The sequence below is a fragment of the Clavelina lepadiformis genome, chromosome 4 (genome assembly GCF_947623445.1).
Source record: "Clavelina lepadiformis chromosome 4, kaClaLepa1.1, whole genome shotgun sequence".
Classification (NCBI taxonomy): Eukaryota; Metazoa; Chordata; class Ascidiacea; order Aplousobranchia; family Clavelinidae; genus Clavelina; species Clavelina lepadiformis.
In genome coordinates this window covers 4,339,104-4,363,995 of record NC_135243.1, presented here as the reverse complement: position 1 = coordinate 4,363,995, position 24,892 = coordinate 4,339,104, and the positions used below count along the sequence as shown (strand labels likewise).

At 36.8% G+C, this 24,892-nt stretch overlaps 3 protein-coding genes across 4 annotated transcripts; 1 reads left to right on the top strand and 2 right to left on the bottom strand.

Annotated features, from left to right (window-relative positions):
- Positions 1–559: 559 nt before the first annotated feature.
- LOC143453305 (zinc finger CCCH domain-containing protein 7B-like) lies at positions 560–15,459 on the bottom strand. Of its 2 annotated transcripts, none has more exons than XM_076954584.1 (20): positions 12,983–15,459; positions 12,724–12,847; positions 11,411–11,497; positions 10,870–10,909; positions 10,185–10,382; positions 9,964–10,000; positions 9,032–9,156; positions 8,063–8,794; positions 7,806–7,878; positions 6,512–6,664; positions 5,810–5,963; positions 5,124–5,375; positions 4,602–4,812; positions 4,121–4,290; positions 3,776–3,895; positions 3,423–3,609; positions 2,994–3,123; positions 2,553–2,677; positions 1,945–2,102; positions 560–1,665 (listed from the first exon to the last, which is right to left on the bottom strand). In XM_076954584.1, exons 1-20 carry the CDS (start codon positions 13,521–13,523, stop codon positions 1,464–1,466), a joined length of 3,819 nt encoding a protein of 1,272 aa, XP_076810699.1. In that variant the 5' UTR covers positions 13,524–15,459; the 3' UTR covers positions 560–1,463. The 2 variants fall into 2 exon arrangements, with proteins under 2 accessions (XP_076810699.1, XP_076810700.1); XM_076954585.1 differs by having other exon boundaries at positions 12,724–12,838.
- A 998-nt stretch (positions 15,460–16,457) lies between these two features.
- Positions 16,458–21,030, top strand: LOC143453308 (2'-5'-oligoadenylate synthase 1-like). Its single transcript, XM_076954587.1, has 8 exons — positions 16,458–16,722; positions 17,286–17,550; positions 18,022–18,209; positions 18,517–18,811; positions 18,995–19,184; positions 20,331–20,415; positions 20,568–20,689; positions 20,892–21,030. The coding sequence occupies exons 1-8, from the start codon at positions 16,585–16,587 to the stop codon at positions 21,028–21,030; spliced, it is 1,422 nt and encodes a 473-aa protein (XP_076810702.1). The 5' UTR covers positions 16,458–16,584.
- LOC143453312 (pre-mRNA-splicing factor syf2-like) lies at positions 20,410–23,267 on the bottom strand. Its single transcript, XM_076954595.1, has 2 exons — positions 22,751–23,267; positions 20,410–22,084 (listed from the first exon to the last, which is right to left on the bottom strand). Exons 1-2 carry the CDS (start codon positions 23,148–23,150, stop codon positions 21,726–21,728), a joined length of 759 nt encoding a protein of 252 aa, XP_076810710.1. The 5' UTR covers positions 23,151–23,267; the 3' UTR covers positions 20,410–21,725.
- Between the last annotated feature and the right edge of the window lie 1,625 nt (positions 23,268–24,892).

The following is a 24,892-nucleotide window of genomic DNA, read 5'->3' as shown; positions in this document are numbered from 1 at the left end:
TATATCGAAGTCAATAAACATTCAGACAATCAAAGATTGTATTGGAGTGACTGGTACAGTCAAGTTCAACAACAATAACCAATCATTCCATTACAAGGCCTAATTCTACATATTGCCGTCCTATGCAATAAATCCAAGATTAGTTATTATTTTTCACTCGTTTTCTGCAATATAAAATGGTCATGTTAATTGCTATCTCGATGACCCTGTTGTCTTACACTTGATCATTGACCCAAACTTCATCCATTTACTGCAACTTTCTCACCAACAACGTATATTTTTTTCTTTTTCTCGTCCTGCAATTCCTGGACACTTCGCTTCACTCTGAAGATGGAAAATTGAAGTCTTTTTTGCGTGTAAGTCTTTTTTTGAAACATGTGTTTTTTTTCGTATAGTAAAATAGCATTGTGAATATCCATGCTGTTGTTGTATTAATTTTAACAGTTTGGAAGCCTACTAAGTTATATTAATGGAAATTAAAAAGTTGTTTGGTTGTTGCCTTTAAGGGAATTTAATTCTACAACAAACTGAATAGAACAGTCAACTAAAAACACTCCGATCCAGGCGCATGTAATTTGTATTCACAATTCCATTGGGCAAGTGGCGCCGAATCTACATGAGTGAAACTTCAGCGACACCGCGCGGACGGTGCCTTCTGCGATAAAAATGACGTAATAATTCGTGGTACAAGCACATATTTTGCAACAGTATCGGTCGAGGTGATGTTACAATAATCACTGCATCACAGCTACGTAAACGATGACGTCACACTAACGTCAAAAAACGCGCGCGGTAAAATGAGGGCGAGTCTTAAAACAAACTTATACCAATCTGTAAAAACGCGGGAGCCGAAGACAAACTCACAAGGGGATGAAATGGGTCAAGGAAAAGAAAAGCGGACGTTGGGACGTAGAAGCAAAACGAAAAGCTAAAGTGTGGTGGGTAAAATAAAAAAACCGACAATGCTATTTTCATCAGTTATAAAATATTGAATGGCCTTCAATAAAAACAGCGCAGCAAATGCAACGTATAAAAGCCTTACCGTGTGATAAGATACCAACAGAAGGACCGCCATTGCCCAAGGAACGCAAACAGCTTAGGCAGCTGAGATGTCAGCAACATACGGAAATGATAACGCTAGAGTTTGGCGGGGGTTTTGAAAGCAGTTTATTGCGCCAAGAATCGGACCAAAACATTGAGGTTGGTCGTTTATTAATAAGGCACGGGAAGTTTTTTAATTCTTTTTGGCACGAACACGTTGAATAGTTGAAAGTTCAAGCACGGGTATCAAAAATCGCTGGTTCGTCTTCCGAAGTTCAAGAACGTTAAAAAATGATTATCTGAGAAAAACCGTGACGTCATCACACAAACTACGTCATCATGAATAATGACGTCAGTCACAATGACAGAAAAAGAGGGACAAAGGGGGGGAGGGGAGTTTAAAATAGCGCGCGTCGGAAGTTCTACGCCTGTGGGGAGCAGTTTATTAAATCGTCCATATTTTCAATGCTGTCGATCAGTTGGTCGTCCTGTGCTTTCTTTATCCTGTTGATGACGTATTGTCTTCTGTTCACCCACTCCTCCAGTTCGTCCTTGCTGTGGGCGTTCGGACAAGCGTTCTCACTCGCCGGGAGCAAGTCGTACTCACACATTCCTTTTCCGTGCCTGGATTGCACAAAACAAGGGTTAGGTTGATACAGTTTGGTTTTGTGGTCATTACGGGATTGGGGTAATCATGTCGATTTCTTGCAAAATCACGCGCGTAAAAAAATGTTTCTAAACACAATGGCGCAACTTCTGAGAGGGATTCTCTTATTTTTGATTCATAGGAAACTACACAAGTTTCCCAGGAAAATCAGGCGTGACCCTACTAGTGACTGCTCATAATAAGCAAGCTTTAAGATCTAATTCTACTTCTTATCAATCACTATTTGTGGTGGTTACCTTTCACAGATCTTATAATTCCCTCCCGGCTTGCGGAAGCGCCAGTGACCGTCGCTGTCAGAGATGGCTCGGAGTTTGTGCTTCTCCGATAGACAGTGCTTCTCCCATTGTCTCTGCCCGTTGCACTCTTTGTCGCACAACCAACAGTGGAAGGCGCTCTACGTACGAGGTGATAAAGTTTAAGCTACTGAGAAAATGTTAACGCATTGTCGGGTTAATATCTGTTGTAGATTGATACCATACACTGGCATGACTAGATAGAAGAACAGGTTAACTTTGGTCAATTTACATTTGGTTGCTTAACCCTGCTGTGTTATTGTAAGGGTTTTAAAGTTTGTATTGGGTACACGTGGTCTTGGAATGAAATCAGGATGAGTTGTTACAACATAACATGCCATCATTGTGCGCTCATAACTCTAGTCACCAACTGTCTGTCATCAGGTCAAATCACACAAACGATCTTGTACAGCGCTGTAGAATGGTCAAGTTGGATCTATCCTTATTATCTTGGTTTCCCCATGGTACAATTCAGTTTGAAAGACTCATCATAAACAACATGTTTTGACTGATCACAAGCACACAGAATGAAAGCAACTACAAGTACAGACCTGAAGTAAGATATCTGTCGGAAGAAGAATGTTACTCGCGTCAGGGCCCTGTGTGGAGTTACGTGAGCTGCTCTTTGCTTGCTTGTCCTTAGTAAGAGCATCGTATAATTCTTCCAAGTCTTTCACTGGAATAAAAATGTCGTTTGTCAATTGTCAAGTCAACATAAATACATTACTGTATGAAAAACGATATGAAAACTGTGATTATACCAAAATTGAAGGTGTTATACGACTGTAATGTACTGATTAAAACTGATGTAAGCTTATATCATGATTATTGAGCACAACAGGTTTAAGTCAGAAATCCCGCTTCCTATGAAAGACATTTCAAAATACACCACCTAGCTTTCAGCAAGTTATATGCAGATTATAGTAAGCAAATATGTAATGCAAAAGCAGGCTGTGCTAGAAGAAATAACATATTCCTTGCAAAGTACATACACGTGTTTTCTCTCAAGTACATCCAGATATCCATCTCCTCTTGGGAATGGGCGAAGTTGCATTTCCCGGAGAAAGTGCACTTCTTGTTGCGTCTGTAGTTCTCGCAAAGTTCAAAACGAGCAGGAAGATTCTAGCCAACAGACAGCCTCTTGTTTAAAGATGGATACGCCAATTATGATAATTTAATACGTAAACTGATAAGTTTTCAGATAATTGTGCCGAATCTTGGCCTGTTTGACTTTTGTGAAGTCTAGAAAGGGCTACAGAAACACTAAAGGAATATTCGTTACAGCAGCTTTTATCTCTCAACAAGGGTTTCAAGAGAATCAAAACTAACCTAATCATGCGGACATACTTTAAAAGTTTGAGCATGTTTTTGGAGAACACAATCTTAGCAATCAAGATGTGAACCACTAGTTATAAATTCACCTTGTTCTTAAGATAAGGCAGATCTCGCACTTGTGCCCAGGCCTTCCTTGCCGTGAACACCAACATCACCTTCTTATTGGTGGTCCAAGAATGCTGAGCGCGAGCAGTGCAGTATTTCATATCCTTCGTAGCTTCGTTTATCTGGCCATTTTTGTGGCAAAGCGAGCATATGAACTTGGCCTTCCACCTGTGATTACGTGCAGTGTTTGAGAATTAAAAATGAAATCGACTGCAACCCTAATGACAATCTTTTCCAAAAAAATTCTAGTTTTTTTCTCTTTCCCACCAACAAATGGTGTTGAAAGCACACACAATGTTTATCTGATGTCGATGATACATTTGAAAGTTCTCACCTAAACTCCGACAAACTTCCATCGGTGGAAAACAGTGCCACTGAGTCTGAATCCTGATTGGCTGACACCTGCTTGTTCATATGCTCCAGCGATTGCTTGACGATATCGGCGGCAGACAAACTAAAAAGTGTTGAGAATATTCGTAAAAAATATTAAAAAAATGTCATGAGTATGAAAATATTAAAACAAAAAACTTTAACATAATTATTTTGTTAAGGTTTAAATCTGAGTCCGAGTAATTTTTATCCTGACATTAACCTTTGACCTTTCTCTTGCTAGCATGGACAAACCAAGTGAATCCAAATAAAAACATTTTTCTCTGAAATATCTCCAACAATAACGTACTTTTCTTTGTTCATAATGGCCCATATATCTCTTTCGACAAGACTATGCGCAAAGTGACATTCTTCTCCTCTTGAACATTGAAATCTTATAGCATGGCGACACAAAATTGCTTGCTGAGTAGGCGAACGAATTTCAGTGTATTTCACTGTTCCCTCGCGGAGTATGTGTGTCTGTGAGAACACAAATATATTGTCTTGTACGTATTTTAAAACAGACTGATCTGATATTAAAAGGTTAAGCATGCAGTATATTTCACATTGATGAAGAAAAAGTTAACAGTTTGAGCAATCCCATCAAAAGAATTGGATTATTACATAAACATTGACACAAGTCGATGAGCACTGAAAGTTAAGTAAACAAAAGCCGACGTTAATGCCTATTTCAAATTGATGCAATGATAATAATGTTCTGTTACTGCTAATAACATGAAGCACAGAACTTGGCTTTGAAAGTTTATAAGCGAAGGTAAATCTAAACCAACCAGTTGTTGATGGTCCAAGATGTTACGGTGAGGAGTGTTTTCATTGGTGCATTTTCCGAGCGTTGGTGAAAACTTGCTTATGATCCGTGGTTTGTTTTGAAAACACATCTTGCACAAAAAATCAAATATTCCACGATGTTTGCACAGAATTAATCCGACCAGAGAAAGATTCTTGACAAAATTCATGTCCATTGATTTGCACAGCCAAGCTCTGAGAAATAATGATGAACTAATCGATTAACATCTGATCAGCTTAACCAATTTTATGAAGCAGACATAGCATGGTGAAAATTCATGTATGAGTTGTCGCAGTATAAGGTTGCATTGCTAAAATCAGCATTTCAGAATAAAAGACCCATTCATTGTTATGAACACTATACCTCGACACAAAATCAGTGCCTGTGTAAGGTTTGGTACATTTTATATTGAAGTCGAAACAACAGTTGGTACATTGCATTACAATGATATTGTAATGTCATTATGACAATTGTGTCAATAAATGCAGACATGAACATGTTGCACCTGTTGAGCATTCCCTTTCTTTCAAGTGTCCAAACATCGATTTCTTCTTGGTTGTATGCAAACGTACAGACAGCAGGATAAGTGCAATCCTGTCCCGACATCAGATCTTTGCAAATGTAATACGGACCATCGTAGAGCTGGGCCTTGGATTGGGGTTGAGGACGGGGTCGGATCTTAACCCAATCCACGTTTCCACGACGTCGGCATAGTAGAATGTTTTTGTAACATAGATGCTGAACTGCTTCATCATGTCTGTACGTTTAACAAAATATTAATTGCTAACTTTAACATTAACTAGATAATTTGTAAGTTAACATTACCAACATACCATCACCAAACACAGCAAGAGCACACAAGTTTAATTAATAACGTTACAGTACAGCAAAACCTCATTCACTGAAAGTTAAAGATAAGGGGCTGACAAAAAATAAGCATTATCTGAAGATCATTTACATAGTATTACTATAAAACTGGCATTTTTTCAAAACCAGTCGAGTTATTTCAAGTTATCAAGAAGTTGATTTAACCAACTTTCACTGTGCATATAAATCTATATAAAAAAATATCATTTGCAGTTTTCGTTCACTTTTATAAGGAGTGTAAATCTTTCAATGAATTATTGAAACAAATTCACCAAAAAAGTAGTTGATTATGTTTAAAGGTTTAACAGTTAATTTGAAACTTACTTGAAGTCCACGACCCTTGACCCAGTCCTTAACACGCATTCCGTGCAGCCGAGTTTAAACTCATGAGTATCGTGCAGTGGATTTCTTAAAATTTCACTCAGAGAATCATTCATTTCTGCTTGGTCTGGTGCTTCCACGTACGGAGGAGTTGGTTCTGCAATGAGAATGAGAAATCTCCTTGCTATCTGGCATCCAGAACAGGTCTACTTGTGCAGAGGCAGAATTATTGTAAATTAAATTCGGTAGCATTTCGTCTGTAGTCAAAACGGTTCATCATACTTTGGCCTTATTTGTTTACGTACCCGGGAGCTAACTATAGTGAATGTTATGCAACAGAATGCAGCTCTTCTAGATATAATTATAGTGTGTTTCAATATTTAACAAGATAGTTCTGTTGTGTACATCATGTTACAAATGTCCTCACGACTAAATATACTGTTTGCGCTAATACCTTGCATCTGAAATATACTGTTCGGGTTACATTCAAATTCGGGTTATCTTCATCAAGACAAAGCCAAAAAGCAACAAGCCATTGCCCTGATGAAGCTAACATGAATGGGTCACTAGGTATAACTTTTCCCGTAGTTACTTTTTGTTTGCTAGTCTGCCACTATCAGAACAACTCTGCACCACACATCACATGTGATTATAACTATTACTAATTATTAGTCGTAAAAATATTGACTGGATGCTTATTCTCACCTGGGTTTGTGTCAATCGGTGAAGGCGGGGCAGGCTTAACTGTTTGAGCCGTTGTGTGGATACCGAGCATGGCTGGACCCAAAACTGACCCAGTGAACCCAGTTTTAGACGAACCGATGGGAAAATGACTGTAGCTTGACGTGTTTTCATTGCCTAAATTTGTGTAGTTTAAAGTTAAAACAAAGAAATTTTACAGTTAAGCCCTAACCATACTTATTAAAATAGGCGCGAAAAGTTGGAAGTTATGATTCTTATTATGCAAAACGAACACTAGAGCCAAAACAATAAAACTGACCATAATCTTATATATATATTAATTATTATGATGGATTATTGTCCTTATATGACCAGTAGGTTTTATTTGTTAATTCTTAGCATTGATCTAGGTATATTATATACATCAAACAGCATGGTCAAAATATTTATATTAATCAAAACAATATTTTCAAGCTACATGAAAAATGCAGGCAACCTATGACATCACACTGAGCACTTTTAAAACTGGTAAAATAGTTATAACATGTACTTAGCTCCATAGTAAAGGAAAGAATAAACCACACAAAAGACAACATAATGGGCATAAAAATTTACAATAAAAGTACTTGTATTATGCCTTTCCTGTCTTTATTCGGAAAGTATCATAATTATAAAACTTATGCATTTCATAACCACCACTATGTACCTAATATTAATCATGTTTTTGAAATTCTTGAAATATATACATGGAAAAACTGTCAGTACCGTATATAATACCCTTAATATAGGCACTCCATCATCAAGATAAATAGTTTCCCATAAAAAGCTAGCAGCATACAGGAACATAATCCAACCGATTTTAGGCCTACTATAGACACACTCCCCAGAAAAGATAAAAGCAGGAAAGTCAATTAAATGAAAACTTGCAAGTAAGTTATGAAAGGAGATGAAAAAACAGCAAGATCTTTAGGATAGATTACGTCGTGAGGTATGACTACTACAAGTGGCAATATCTTTGTGTTACAAAATACTAAAATTAATCAGGTACTACACAAAAGTATTTCACGATGACTTAAGATATTTATCAAAAACCTCCAGAAAATGGTTCGTGAAACATGGTATATATATAATATGTATAATTTACATTACTTGATGAAACTTTGACCAATAATAATATCCAAGTAATAAGCAATTCATTACAAAACAGATAGTGAACAACACAACATTAGCCGTAAAAGTACGACATGTGCTGCCCACAATCATCAAACATTTGTGAGCATTCGATACATACAACAACAGTGTGTTTATATTTATATACCTCTGAATGAAAGACTACTGTTTACTTGCTCCAAGTTAGCTGACCAAGGAATGCCGGGTGAAAAAGAAGAAATCTGTGAACATAGAAGCAAGATTTTATTTCCACTATGGTGTGACCGTGATTGATATTCACAAAGTGTACTAATAATAATTTGAAGCCGTGTAACTTTCTATGACTGGCTCAAATCAAAACAAGATTCTGCCTTGGGTAACATCACAAGCTTAAATCATCATCAACATATATTTGCACAAACTGACATTATTATTAGTTCCAAGTTCTTCCTCGATGGCTCGAGCGAGTTCCTCATCGATCTTATTATCCACGCTCGACTCACTCCCTACGCTGGAGAGTCCAAGAGACGTGGATTCGTTCCAAGGTGACGACGTCGAGTTTTGCTGCCGCCGAAATCCAATTGGCAAAGGTCGAGACACATCACGCGCGACTCCGTTAGTGTTTTGCTCCTGGGGGCTGTAGAGATCGGAGGAGAATAAGGACGATGAGGAACAGGAAGGAGGTTGGAAGTTGGACGAAGGAAAGAGAGCGCTGGTATTCGGAGGCATAATTGTTCCTGGAATTTGAGTGTCGAGTCCAAGACCAGGTGAAAATGAATTAAAAGATGACGAGACATTTGGTTTCTTTGGTTGGTTGAAAAACTGCTGAAAATGACTGCCACGTTGCGGAAAAGGATCAGTGTTCGAATGCAGTGCTTGGATTGCTGGACCCAACAGTGAACTAACATCTCCAAAATTAGAATAAGACGGCGCAAACGAGTTCTTATTATCGCCACTACCATTTATAACTGGCCATGAAGATTTATGGACACCGAATGCATTTGAGTTAACTACTTCAGTTGACTGGAAGGATTGAGCAGGGGAGGGGCGACTTCGTCCATCACCGATCGCACCCTTTGTGTTGGTGGGAAGAGAAGCGTCATCACGAACACCCAAACTTTGTTTCAAAATATTGCAAAGCTGAGTCGATTCTGCGTCCTGGAATGCAATGTTATATATTGCTAGACCAATATGCTGTAATTATGATTTAGGAAGCAACGTTGGAGGCGTGGAAAATTAATAAGTTCTTAATTACACAACAGCTTAACAGCACGAATCGAAAATGTTACCCATGAAAAATTGGTAATGTCAAGTTAAGCATATACTGTATATGAAACATTCCAAGCCACCCAAGCAAAAGCTTAAGTCCAAATGATTTGATGAAGAACCACTCACTAAAGTCTGAGTCTGTTGGTGCTTGAGCAGGAAGCACAGAGCTTCATTCCTCTTACCGCATTCCACAAGCATTCTTGCCTTGAATCTTAAAGCGTTTTGATTCTGGCCATTGGATATACTGATTGCTACAATGAGAAAGTTAATATTAGAAAATACTGTAAATCTACCAGCAACAACAATCTTGAGAAAACATTAATATGGTCTGGGACAAACTCATAAAAATAGAAACTGATTGCGAAAAGCTCGAAAAGTGATATAGCCGACGTTAATTACAAAATAAGCTCAGTCTAAATTCGCCTTGTCCAATACATGCCTCAACCTATTTAAGGTTCATTTTTCCTTCATTTTGATTATGCAGTTTGTGTTAATCATGTATCATATTACTAGTTATTAATGCAGGGCCTACAACCATTGGCTATAGCTTACCACAAAACTAAGCTTGCTTAGAAGTAAGACCACATCAAAGCAAGGTGGCAAGTTGCATTTTTTGTTTATAGTTAATTAAAAGTTCAATAAAACAATAAAATTTTACAAGGATCTGGCGCATACACAAGACATTTATATCAAGCTACTACTGTTGTGCCAACCGCTTTCTAAGCTAAGTAAACACAGCGCCCACTAACAAAACAAATTCAAGTAAGTCATATAGAAAACATTGAAACATACCATAAGAACATAGTTAATAATTAACTGATGTGAGATTTTATTTTTGGCTGACATTGAGCAACGGATTTTCCGTTGTGATTTTAAAAGACACTTTATAAACATTTACAGAAAGGTCACAATATTTATAAAATCTTAAGCAATATATACTGGGTTTGATACTTTTGTCTACAAGGTTAATTAATTGAAAGGAAGAAAAGTAGATTTATATGCAAGTGAAACGAATAATCACAAATTTATCATTTACAAATACAATATTTAAAACTTACCCTTGTCTGAATCGTCTATTGCAGCAACTGAGTTTCCCTAAAGAAATCATATTACATATATACGTAGTTTTCACTACAAATGGTATCAATACCAACCCAAAAATGTATGAGTAAAGTTATCAAAACAACATAGTGTGTACACTTCACCAACTGATTTAGTCACAGCAGTGGCAGCATTTAATTGAACAGTTTAATTCCACCAAGCTCAAGACAAACCTCACCGAATTCAAGTGCATGGTGGCCCGTTCCATCAGGAGCTTATCTAAATTCTCCATGTGGCCTTTAATGCCTTCAGTCTTCATGTAGTTGCATATGTTTATCGCCTCACTGAGCTGAGATATTGCTTCCTTGATGTGTCCCTCACGAAACAGCTCCGGTCCCTCCTCGAGAAGCATCTCTTTAAGCTGGTTGAGGAAAGTCTGTTGGACACAAATACAGAATGTGAAATGTAATGCACCTTTCCTTACTGTAGAGTGCCAGCTTTGTAAAATAGGGTTGTTTTTTGTGTCGATGCAATGAAAGTTAACTTAATTGCCAATCTATAATCAAGTTTGAAGTACATACAAAGCGTGTATTCCAATGGAGAAAAGAAGAAATCATTTTAATGCAGAATATAAAATTTAATTGAATTTCTAACAAATCAGTATTTGCATGGATAATAAACATTTGCGTGTTGCAAATATATTAACAGTGAGATAGCGTCTATTTATAGGACCAGACTATGAAATCACAAATGCAAGCTGAAAATAAACAAGCTACAGAATCAGAAATATGACCACAGGGATCACATGACAGCTCTTGTCAACAGAAACTACGTGCTATGTGATGGTCGTAATCAATATTTGCTATATAATTCTGCTGACATAACTAATTACAGCAACATGTTAAATAAACTAGTTTTGTTACCTCATAGTGTTCGCGTGTACCACTCCAAGGCATAGGAGATCTATAAATACATGAATGATTGTTTGAAACAAAAATCAAGCTGTGGTTTAACAGTATTGTTTCCTCCCAAGTTTATGCATATTTTTATATAAGAAGGGCCATTAGCAGGACCATAAGGTTTAATATTCGCAAGTAACAAGATTACGATCCTACGAATACTGTCAGTTCTATTTTATGGATAAATTGCACAGTATAAAGCCTATAGCCCTATACATAATTAAACTATATATATATACAGATATCACATAAACATGATTGGATTTTCTATTTGTTCTTTTATATCATGTCATAAATACTTCTGAAGTTTTGATACATATATAGTCATGTAATATGTAATACACACAGACATAAAAAAGTGCTTTCCATATGTATGTATTAAATATAGCTATTATATACTATTATATAATACATACTATTATATATGTAGCTGTATATAGTGTATAATAGCTTTCTATGTACCAAAATAGAATAAAATCCAAACTTCAATGGTATTCAAACTCACTGTAAGAACTTTAACCCTTGTTTAATTCGCACTTGTCGGCCTTCTCTCAACTCCGATGGTTTTCCTTGTTTGGTGGAAGGCACGGCACTGCGCAGAAAATGAGTCTTCTTCATAATTTTAAATGACAAAGTCCTGACGCTTTTAACAGATATATATAAATATATATAAACCAAAACTCCAATTGCACTTTAGCAATCGAGGAGCTGATGCTGACAACAGTAGCAGATTTTGTAAATGAAGTGCTCGGTATTGCGGACAAACATTTTATATGCAAGCTACTTGCCGATTAGAATACAACACTAATAGGCTCTGGGAACCAGTAAAAGTCGCCAAAGCTTATCATAATTACGTGTTAAAACAGCAGGGATGACACATTATAGCAGACTTTAAACATTACATCTACTGCATAATCGTAAAGAAAGCAGCTTGTTATGTAGTGTATGCAAATTTTGTCAAATGCAAATTACAAAATTTGCATTATACAAAGTTGATGTTTTTTCTTCTATTAGAGCTGTAAGTTTATATAAGGTATGATATATATATACTGTAACAGTGGCTGAAAAATTAACAGGGAAGGCCAAGTAGCTAGAGATTATTGAGTTTAATAGTGGACTGCAATTGTGCAATCAGTTCTACATATAAAAGCACATGTAAAAAGCCCACTATTTTCCTGTTCCTGACTGCCTTACTATGTTTATATATAACTGTACAAAACACTGCATAATACACACATACGTATATAATAAATTTGCATACAGCACTACAACAGTAAGTAAATTATGAGAGGTGAAAGTAATTTCATACACACAATTACAGCAATTGTCTAGTGGAAATACATATACTCAAAATTCATCACGTTCATATTCGATTAATTATGTATCGATAACATGCCACTTAATATCACCAAATCATGACTAATTAATGATTTTGGACTGATAATGAATAATTGATAATGAATCATGCACAAATTGACTGCACATGATATGATCATGAGATGATAAAAGCATTTATACATATATATGAAAACTCCATTAAGTCGGCATGTTATAAATTATGCCATGTTATATATGATAGCCTATAAAATTCCCATACCATACCATAATTACTACATCAGTCTAGCCCAGATAAATCCTTTTGGAATCATCATTATGAATCAGTTAAATAACTATCTGTGTTCATTGTTCAATAGAACACCTTTGAAAGAGCAAATTTATGTGAAAGTAAATGAGAATTCATGAAAAATGGAGCAACTAAAGAAAAGATCTGCAAAAAGTTGAGTGCACAACTGACATTTAACAAGGAAGAAAACTTACCTTGTAGCAGGGGTTAATGACCCAGTGCTTGCATTTTTATCTAAAATCACTTCAGGCTGTTTCCATGCAGGCTGTTTGGGTTTGCTTGCCATCGTTATGATTGGTTTTCTTTGTTCTGTAAACACTTTAATGTAAAAATTATGACTTTCATGCATTTGTACTAACAGCAATCTAGTAAAAACATGCCATTTGTAAACTTGTACCAGTGTATATCTTATACAACTGTTAAGACTGTCACTGAAGAAACAATGATGCTTACCTGGGTTGGAGATGCCATTAGTATTTGATAGATCAATTGAACCATTCGATTTCACAGCAGGCTTTGGCAACACTGCAGCCACTGGCTTGTTAATAGAAGTATTCGCAAATTGAACGGATAAAACATTTCCACGATATGTTTCGCCACTTAAATTTCTTACAGCATTAGTTGCCATTGATGGAAAGCGCATATGTACGGTGGCACTGTCCGAATTTATTCTGCATAATGTAACTGTTCCAAATTTCTTAAAAAGCTTATGTAAATCCTGGGAGGTTATCCCACCCGGTAAGTTCTTCACAGTTAGTTGACACGACTTCATCGACCGAGAAGTTGACAGTTCAACACTGAGTCGACTTCCACATAAGTCGTACTTGTCAAGTGCGCTGATTGCTCGTTGAGCGTCGGATTCGTGCGACATGTGTACGAATCCATAATCACGTAAAATGTCACAGTCCGATACTGGTCCATACTTTTCAAAAAGATCACGAAGTTGGGCAGACGACACTGTTGGAGCCAATCGCCCCACAAATATTTTGACCATAATGCAATCTGTGATCAGTCAAATAAAGTTAGATTAATTCATTGTACAGCTATTATTTTGTTGTGAAATGTATCTTATAGCGCAAACAAGTTATGCAACACAGTCTTAAGTAACTGTATTTATACATATATCCTACCATATAAAAAACAAACGTTATTTTGAAAACTATCAAGTCTTTTCAATACACATGACAGTATACTAAAACGGATTTAGACTACAGTTTTGAAGCTATCATATATTTTGAAGTGGCCATGGGTGTAGAAAGAAAAATATAAGATAACATTAATATTAGGCAATAGTAAGGTGGATATACTGTAACAAGGCACACATACGCAAGAGACTCATCAACATGCACGCTATACTGATACGCACTCACATTAATTTACAATAAACTAAGACATGTTGGTTTTTTAAAAGCTGAAATAAAATTATGTTAACTGCAATGGCATGAAATAAGGCAGCTCAATGCAAGCATTACAAAGGACAAGCACTAATGTAGAATGACTTCAGTGTGTGAATGAGAAAGATAAAATATAATATTAAGGAGAGTGGTTCTCTAAAAAACAATAAATATACCATACTAGAAGTGGATAATTGAAACAATGTGCATACTTAATAGTCCATTATGCGGTAGTGGTTAGTGATAAAATGTAAGCAGTCCAATAGGTCATTAGCAAGTTGAGTTAGGCCAAAGCAGTTACTAGAGGGCAACTCAGGCAACTGGTATATAATGTATAAAGTCGCAAACAACATTATCACAGCGAATATAGATATATATTAAATAAATAACAAATTGAGGACACAAATCATGTTGTAACCAAAAAACATTTTCTTCTGCAAGCAGAACAAGGCTCAATTTTTGATCGAAAACTGTTCTTCAGAGAAAACCTGCATCAAACAAAGTGGCCGACACTAAAATGAAGGGCAAGAGTGATGAAGAAAATCGAAAATACAAAATGATTTCCACTATTTTTACTTAACCGATTGGAATTTAGAGAAATAAATTTTTAGGAGTAATTTAATCATGAATGGTGAGAGTTTGATGAGGTAGTTGAATGAGTTTGGGTCTGAGGGGATAGTTTAAGGCGAATTGGGATACTTTAATTGGGTATATCAATTGCGATATAGCATGAAATAGTTTAAGATGAATTTACGGTTTGAATCTAATATTCAAGTTGGAAATTGGCCTAATTCAATCACCTTTGCATATATATTTCAATTTGCAGACTACTTTAATTGCCGTTTAGAATAATAGGCTATTGCTTTTAGCTTACACACTTCTGTGATGCTACTTGCACATTTCTGTATTAGGCTAGTGCTTCATAATGAAAAGCATAGCAACTGCACCTTTCAGATTTTTTAGGACCATGGTTGCTGCTCTATAACAAGTCTGTTGGATTAAATTGCTCCAGTGTGGCAAAGAAACAAATTGCTATGTCACCGGCATAAATATTCCCTTCAAATTTTCTGGTGCTGCATCACAAAATATCACAAGAAACACACATGCAAGTGCAGTGGAATTCAATTCAGTTTTATCTTCTGACAGACAGTTGTAACTTGATACTGAGACTGGAAAGTACGTCAGTTTTCAACAGGATATCGTGCATGCAACGGGGAAAATTTTGGCGTTATAGCGTGTACTGAAGCCTTAATTCTTTCTTTATTTATTATAAATTGACATTCAAGCGACCAGTTTGTCTTTAAAACCGAAATCTGGTATAGGCTGTAAGGCTGATAGGCCAAATCGAGAAATTTCGTCAACACTCAACCAACGTTTTAACAGAAATTTCTTGGAAAAAACTAAGATGCCCTTGATAAAATAAGCCTCGAAGTAATTTCCGTTTAGAGAACTTATGCTGTTCTATTGACGGCAATAAACCGTTACATTTGCTGAGTTATTAACTTTCGCCATTTTTATTTTTGCTTCCAAGGTGGAGACAAATAGAAACGGATTTTCCCACAACTACATTATCTTCACTACGCTTGATGTTTCGCGGCAAATTTCTTGAAAACTGTGCCATCTATTTGTTTGAAAACATTTTTTTTAACTAGTAAGAAAAACGTGTGATAATCGTATAAAATAGATGCTAAAATGGGTACTAACTAAATATTTTTTGAAGTTTATAATATGCAATTTAATGAAGCAGTAATTGTGCGGAAGTTTTATTTACTATCACTGGGTTTTTATTCAAAGTTGATGGTTACCGTGTTAACCCAGATAATCAGCATACAGTAAAATAAAACGAAAACAGGATATTGGATGGCACTCCGAGCTTAACTTTTTTTTTTAATTTCTCTACACAAACTTTCGCAAGCGCCATCTTGCTTCGTCAGATGTACTAAGAGATTGGGTGATTTAGATCTCCTTATTCTTCGTTTTTATTTGACTAGAGGAAAACATTGTTACGGTTACAATTTCGTGTAAAATTTTAGATCAAAAACAAGTGGTAAATATGCAAAAAAGAAAATCTTTTGTAAATAACGGAAACGGATTTAATAGAAGTGGTAATTTTTGTAGTCTCGAAATCTTGACATGTGTTTTCTTACTTTTCTAAATTTTTGGTCATATGTTTATTTCTTCTAAGTTTAGAATGATTTCATTTCTGAATAATTAGTTTCATAGACATAGAATACTTTCATCATGATCTGATTCGGTAGCCTACTAATTTTTTGTTATGGTTGACTTAATAGTCTACTCCAATCGCTGGAGGTTGTATTAAGTCATTTTTAAGTTATACGACCTGGTATCAAATTACAAATAACAAAAGGTTTAAAGATCTATACAAACTCTCCTTTATTTTCACAACGTCTGGGTGTTGAATAAACTGTAAGCTACGTCAAGTTGCTGGGCATGAGTGAATGTATTCAATGATCCATATAATGTTTTGTGACCTTTTTTGATATATCTTTCAAAATGCCTGTAACTTAGTGAAGCCCACAAAAGACATACCAGTCATTTGCTCAGTGGTACTTTCAAAGTTTATGGCCTGTGCGGTCAGAAGTTGAAGTTGTCCGATAAAACTGTTTCAACTTCAGATGAGTTGAAACTTGTAAAAAAATAATGCACAAATATCACTGTAACCGATGTGGTAGGCAGTTCGGCAGCCCCTCTGCAGTGAAAATGCATCTACGTAATAAACATTTTGACAAATCAGTTTGCGAGAAGTGCGGTGTCGAGGTATACCAAAAACTCATGCAGGTAAATCGATAAGGTAACTTAGCTTACACTTTAAGTTTGTAAATACATAGGTTTTCAACCAGGTAGATAGGCGAGGTCTACTGGATTGTATTGTTTTTATTTTTGGTTATTGTTTGTGGGGGAACGAAAAATAAAATGGTAACCAGTATAGCATGATAAAATAACAATTCCACCGGCAAATAATTAGGGGGAATGGCCTTTGCTAAGGTTAAAATTGCTATTTGTCAATTTTGTGGTGCCACATTTATAAGTTTGATCACGAATTATGAAAACTAAAATATATTAATCGAAGCATCTGATAAGAAATCAAGTATTCCAGTGGTTTTCATGGGTAGGGTATTCTTATGTGATTCATCACTTGGGGCGGATGGAGTAATGGACATGACATTTCTTTAACAAGAGCAACGATTACATCTTTCCCCTGAATTTAAGAATTTATTAGTTAACGGTTGTTCGATTTGCTTTATACTTTCTTTTGTTCCTAAGTTGCAATTTAAAATTAATCTATTTGGGGCACTGGATATGTCACGGTGAGCATAATTTGTGTTAATTTATACACCTAGACCCATGTCGGTGATAAGCACTTGACAGATGGAGGGATTGTGCCTTTTTATCAAAAATCCAGGAGCAAATCGACGTCGAAACTTATGAAGCCGAAAGCTTCGAAAGAAGACGAAAGTTTCTGGGAAGTCCCGGATGAGAGACTTCAAAGCTTCGTTGCTCCTGGTACTTTAACAAAATGTCGTCTCTGTGGAGTATCACTAGGTGACGTACACGGTAGAGAACAGCACGAAAGAGATGCACATCAGTTTACTACTCAAGTGCGAAGTAAGTGATACGTTCAAAAATACAAATTGTAACAGATTTGCTTCACCTATAAGTTATAGCCAGCGATGGCGGGATGTTTCGAAGTGGGTGAGCCCAGTTTAAGTAAGTTATAATTTGTAATCCGAAATCTGAAGCTCGACTTTAGGTTTACCGATTTTGGTTTTCAAAGGTGGCGGGATTGGGCCCAACTAGTAGGAAACGCGGGGTGCCTAGGATGTTCCGCCATGTCTGCCTATACAGATTTTTACTGTATGTAATAAACTCAAAGTTCTCAAGTACTAAATAGATAGCCTATGAGTGCCTACGTAATATTTCAGAAGTATCCAAAGCTTGGAAAATATGATAAAAGACAATCGACTTGGAAACAACAATTATATCAACAAACAAATAAATATAAGATTTTGTGTGGCTTAAATGCAGCAGGCATAACCTTTAACCTTTGTAAGCTTAAACAATTTTTGTACAACTTAGATTCGTTGGCCTTGCGATTTCCTGCTTTAAACATGCTCGATATCTTGCAACCTTGTGACGTCAGGGATTACGTTCAGCATGGTTTAACACCAGTTTTGTCTGGAAGCACTGAATGCAATAAAGAGGTCAATATTCTGGTTGATTTCCTTATTGAACAGTTGCCGCTAGATGTCTCACAAGTTATTAGAGTAAGTGAAACTTGAGTGTTCAGTGATCAAGTGATCAACCCATTTTTGTTAATAGCCCATACTTTTCCAGATCACAAAAATTAGGCCTAAACGAGCAAACATATATGTGCAAATAGGTTTATTTTGTATTGCCTAAGCACGAACTTGGAGTTAACAAGGTTTAGCTTCCAAGGTTCGGATTAATTACATTGCTTAGTGTATCGCTCAGGCGTCTCCTATTTGTTGACCAAATACCGTTGAATCTTCTCCCTTAAAGTTTAGGCTAACTGTTTGACTCGCAAGTAACCTACAACCTATTTTCACGAAGGGCGGCTCATACGGAAAAAGAACTTGCTTGAAGGGTCACTCGGATCTCGACATGGTCATGTTTCTGGAAGGGATGCCCTTATTTGGGGGGGATCGCGCCAGTGCAAACCGATTAGCGGTCTGCATTCGTCGAGTCAAAACTGCTCTCCAGCGCTCCCTGCTGGCCACCCGAATACTAGTCAGCGAGGAAACGAATCATGCTCTGAGATTCCAATACAAATGCTACAATGATGATCACATACACCACGTTGATTTACTACCTTGTAACGACCTACTTGGTCAAGCGCCAACAACAGGTTTACCCTTATCAGAACAGATTTGTTCTGTGATTTCGCATAAGAATCCACCAATACTGATTGTTGTCAGCGCGCTTCATCAACGTTCTTCCAATAAAATAGTTATTCATTTCAGTATATCATTAGATGTCTCTACTTTATGAAATTCTCATATATCCGGTAAAACTAGATATCGCTCTACAGAGGACAAGAACGCCATTTTCGAGCTGATTGCAAATTGTAAGAACACAGATCAGCTCCTGTTGCTGAATACTTGCCTGCTTCAGCTTCAAGTTGAATTTGTTCGTCAGCGACCCAGAATACTTCACGATCTTATAAGGCTCGTAAAACATTGGAAGCGCGTTTCATTTGGAAAAGCGACCTCTGAGTGCAGGTAGTTATTTAGCCTATATGGAAAGTTGGGCATTGAAACCTCACTTAACAGATGGAAATTTTCCGTGAATCATAATCATAGATTATTTGGAAAATTGTATAACACTTTGTGGTAAAACATAACAAAATCACTTTGGTGAACCCGGCTGGTAAGATTGTTGACCGGTTTGCGTTGTGCAAAAAATTTTTTAATGCGCCGTAGATGCTTGTATAAAAGCCTATTTTTTTGTTTTTGTTATGAAGTGAAATTACTAAAATGGAATTTTATCGAAAAATCCCCCATGGGGCTCGCTAAAATTTTGCATGTCACTTCAGTATGTCTTAGGCCAGGGGTGGGCAACATACGGCCCGCGGGCCGGATCCGGCCCGCGACGGGATTTTGAGCGGCCCGCAGACAGTTTCCGGTCTTACATGATAATGTGGCCTGCGGCCACATTCTGCCGCAATCCCTGTATTGCGTCACTGAATAAGTCCAAGTTTGCCAACCTGAGAAAGATGGCCATAAATCTACTTGTTCTGTTCGGGTCTACATACATTTATGAGCAAACATTTTCGACCATGAACATTAATAAGACAAAGCTGCGTTTCAATCTATTCAGGAATCCGGCCCGCCAAGTACTTCATTTTCTCATATCAGGCCCGCCGACCGAAGAAGTTGCCCGCCCCTGTCTTAGGCTATTCTTTCATGAAATTCCAATAGAATGATGTATCTCTAAGTCTTACAATAAAACGGTTAAGACCAAGACTGCGATTTTGGACCAAAAAAGTCAAATTTTATCGATGTTCAGGTACAATTCAGGCTAACTTAAACATCTGACTTGAACGTTTTTAACACTCCATTTTCTAGAAAAACTCCCACACTAATAAACAACACTAACGTCATGGCGTCTGATTTGTCTAATACGCTTTCTTAACCTTTCCGTATAACGTCTAACAAAATCCTGGCAATCGCAAAATTTTAGTATATACGGCTCTTTTAAGTGCAGCGGTAAATACCAATATTTTTACTGCAAGCAATTACCATTATTATATCATTGGCAACCGTTTACGAGCTCTCATATACTGCACTGTCATTGTGATTGCATTTGATCCGAAGTTTCCTTGTACACTTTCGACGTTGACACATGTTATGTCGGACTTTTTGCAGTTACCGGCGCATGCCAAATTCCTACACGCTGGAACTGATAACCATTTATACCTGGGAGAAGCATGGAAAACCCATAAGATTCAGCGTAAGCAAAAGATTGTATTTTTGAATCATCATTTGCATAATAAGATATAAAACAAATGCTGCTGAACAACAGCATTCGGTTCGAAAATAAAGCGACCACTTAACCTTGTAACTTTTAAACGTGGGTATATTCTAAAACCTTTTTGTCTCTAGTTGACCCACGGACTTGCCGCAGTGTTCAAGGTGCTGACAAAGTATGAAAACTTGTGTGTAGTCTGGTTCGAGAATTACTCACGGCATTGTAAATGGTTGAAGGAGACTCTTCAAGCTCCAAGGTAAGAAAGAATATACCAAGAATAATAAAAACAAACAGTCCATTGTGAGTGTGAATAAGAACGCGTGAAACGAAAGCAAAAAGCAAGACATGAATTATCAAAATGTTCAGAAATGTGCGTAAACGATTTCTTAAAAATGACAAAGATCACATGACACTTTAGCAATACCACTGTTCCATGACTTGTTGGTTTATATTTACAGACCCATCATAGTAGATCCAGCAAATCCATTAAACAACGTTTGCGAAAGCAGCAATTGCTGGGATGAGATGGCCTATGTTGCAAAGCAAAGTTTAAAAAAGCCCTTGTTCAAGGGAATTACAAACACCAAAAAATGGTGATGAGTGGTGACCTCAACAAACCAGCTTGTTGTGTTGACATATACCGAAGTTATTTCTAATGTAATGGTGAAACCAAAATTTAAACTGACAAAATGTAAACATTGTCAAATCGTTTAAAGTTGTATGATATATGCTGTATAGATACGACATTAAACGCAATAATGTAGATGCAACATGAATGCAAGGACTGCACTGGTTGTCAAAGCCATTTTTCTGATGGCACAGTCAGCACTGAATGATTAGAAATAAAAATACAGGATGTATGCCTTTCCAACAATTTTTAGGAGATTTATATCATCAATATGATTACGGTATGTCAAACAAAATCACATGAACGAAAGATGAACAAAAAAATAATAAAATAGCAAAACACTGGCAAATTGAAAACGTTCAACGAGAATTTAACCACTTAGAGTGAGTAACATCGCCTGTATGTATGTGTATATACAACTGTACAACTATGCATACAGAATACGAGCAAAGACATTACCATGTAAGAACTACAGAGATACATACACATAAATTATGTACATACCTACAAAGCAATTCTAAGCAAAAAACATAAGTAAGAAGTAATTAGTAATTTACAACTTTATTTCGGTTAGAAATTGAAAGGTACATGGTAGCAAAATAGGTTCTTCAAACTCAGCTGTTGCACAAGGTCCATACCACTTCCGTGAGATAGAAAATGGAAATTAAACCGCTGTACCTCGTTCCAAGTTCTGTTTGATTTCTGCTGTGTACTTTCCATAAAACCTTTCCAGCCTCTTGTTGTGCCTGGCGTTACTTTCATTGATGTAATCAACATCTTTTGATTCATCATAAACGCGTCTTCTGCTGAAAGGTTTCTTCTTCGCCTTTCTATCAAGCAGGTCATTGACCATTTTGTCAATTCCCTGCTTTGTGTCTTTTATTTTCCCAGGGAGTAGCGTGTTCAGTCCGGCATAGAACAATTCCTCCCCCATCTCATCCTTACGACGATTGTAATCCTCCATGTCCGGCTGGATTTGCTTCGTTATCTTTTGATAATTACGGGCTCCAGCTGCTTCAAACGCTAATGAAGAATGATTTATTAAATTATTTGCACTGTCATGAAAATAGATACATGCTTTGTAGATGTAGACCAGCGTGGTCCAACTGCAGGCCCGCGGGCCAAAGTTGGCCCGCGAGCACCGATTTTTTGGTCCGCGAACTGATAGTCAGCTTTGATAGTCGCTATTGTCGAGGAAGAACCTCGACCGCAGATGTCACATTGATCAGCATTTAAATTTTATCAGCTAAATTTTCAACTATTCTAATTTCAGTTTTAATAAAAAAGAGAACTTTTTTCAGTTCTAATATCAATGTCACATTGTTCTTCAGTTCTAATTTAAAAACATTGGCCCGCAAGATAAAAAAATTTCAGATTTTGGCCCGCGATGAAAAGAAGTTGGACCACGCTGATGTAGACCATGTTAGCAGTAACTGTTAGAGACAGCTGAAGCCAGTTAGTTTGCAAATGAAAAAGTTACGTTTAAGATTTTTGAAGAATCATATGTGATCATTAAAAGTGAAACTATATGTACCAAATTCATAACCACAGAAATGATGCAGGCAATGATCATTTAAATTTCATGTACATACAAATATACACTTTTCGACATAATATATCCAACATAGTCTGATCTCTTATTTAAAGGATAACGAACATATATATATAACAAAGCTACAGCAGAATTACTTGAAAAGCCTAGGTCAGGGTCCTTCTTTCTTCGTTTTATACCATCCAGTCTTTCCGCTTCGGAGGCGCTGACGTGGAGCAATTTCTCTCGGTCATAGTCGATGCCATTTTCGTCACAAGTTTTCCGTTGCTCGATTTCGTTCAGTTTATATTCTGCTCGTTGCTGTCGATTTTCCCAATTCTTTGGTAATTTCCCTTTTCTGTCTTCTTCCACAACTTCGGCACGATTCAGTTTCTTCGATTCAAATCTTCGCATTTTCAACGCTTTTAGCTTATCTAACCTCTCCTTATGTTTATCTGCACCCGACATCTGCTTTGTATTGCTGGATGTCGTAGATGAGCTTTCACCTTCATTTGCAAGTTGGTTCACATCTTCTGTTGAAGATGTTGGTTCTTCCATTCTTTAAATCTTTTAATTTAAAATCCGCTTTGTGTAAAATTGATTCCAAATTACAGATAACTGGTGAAATATGTTACGTTGCCTATAGGCCTGTAAGAAGTTTTTATCGTGCGTTAGGTTAGTTTCTAGATATATATCTATATATACAATCTACACTAAAACCGCCTGCTGATAAATACCTTGGGTTGACTATACTATATATTTAATAATCAAAAAAGGGAATTTCATTTGCAATATCTCATTGTATTAAAATTAAACAGATTTATCATAATTTCTACTTCTTGAGCATAACCTAGAAAGGAGTGATTAGTCATAAGTGCCTACTAGATTGGTGAGTTTGCTGTTTTTAGAGGAGTTGAGGCTTTTCTCCCACAACTGGACTACAGAGCATGGCCGGTTTTCAGCAAGACCTTGCTTGCACCATGCAACAAAAGATGACAAACTGTGTGAGTGTGAGTGTGGGTGTGCGAGTAGGCAAAAATAACAAACCTTAAAGTTTATGTATTTGAACTGCCCACAGTCCTATATGGTATGGCCAGGCTGAAAAGCATGGTACTTTTTGACGAGAACTTGGAGGTGAAGAACGGAAAAAATTGGGGTGTATGCACTGGGTGGAAAATGGTGCACTAATTGCATTTCTGGGCCTGCAATGAAGACTAGCCTAAACATTAAGTCTATCTGCTCCTTATTTTGGACACTAAGAAATGAGATATTCCGGTGCACCATAAACACAGTCTTTAAAAATCTCTAGGGCGCAGCTTCCATTCTATTCACTATGGTAAGACAACCTTTTTCTTCAGACTTAAACCTGGTGACAATTGCTCATTGCTGGAGCCCCGGTTACAAAGCTACCCTTTGTGCAAGTTTCGATTGTCACACCTATTTTATTTCATTCTTTCTTTTGAGTTTTTATATAATATTGCACGAATTTGGAACTGTCCACCAGATTCACTGAACAAGATCAAGTGTCGTTGATGCTTTGTCCAAGGGCATTACAACGGTATAGGCCTAGCTCAACTTGCCATGGTTATCGAACACGGAACACAGGCCACATTTGTTGCAAGTCCAGCGCTCAAACAACTCGGCTACTGAGCCGTCATGACACTATAATAGCCCATACAGTCATAGTCATTCAAATAGTTTGAAGTGAGGCACATGTACACAAGAGACTGATCAATGTGCACACCGAAATTTTACACTTTCCTCCCAATTTATACCAAACAACAAAAAACACAGGCAAAGATAGTTGCTTGAACGCTGATTAATGACATATCAATAAACATAGAATTATAGCCAAACCTATATCTCAGCTTTTTATAAGAGACTAGCCTCTCGCTGTCGTATCGTTTCGTTTCCACCATTAATTGTGCTTTGAGAAAATTACGATGCTAGGCCAGCCTAATAAGTAATAACCAATTACGGTCTAGCCTAGTTGTACTTCTAGGTCTCCTACAATAAACAACATGCTCTCTATAAACTGTCAAAAAATATCCATCTGAGAAGCAATCGAAAAAACGAATCACATTAACCCCGAGTTCAAAAAATTATTCCTAATTTTCTTTCTTCTGAGAATGTCTTTGAGCTCTTGCTTTTGACCGTCTATTGGTTCACTGACAAGTGACAAACAATTGTGAATTGTTGATGAAGGTGGCCACAACTTGATTAATTTCGTCATTATGACGTATATTTTTGTAGACATCTTGTAAAATTCAATTATAAACAAAGCTTTGGTTCAAACATGA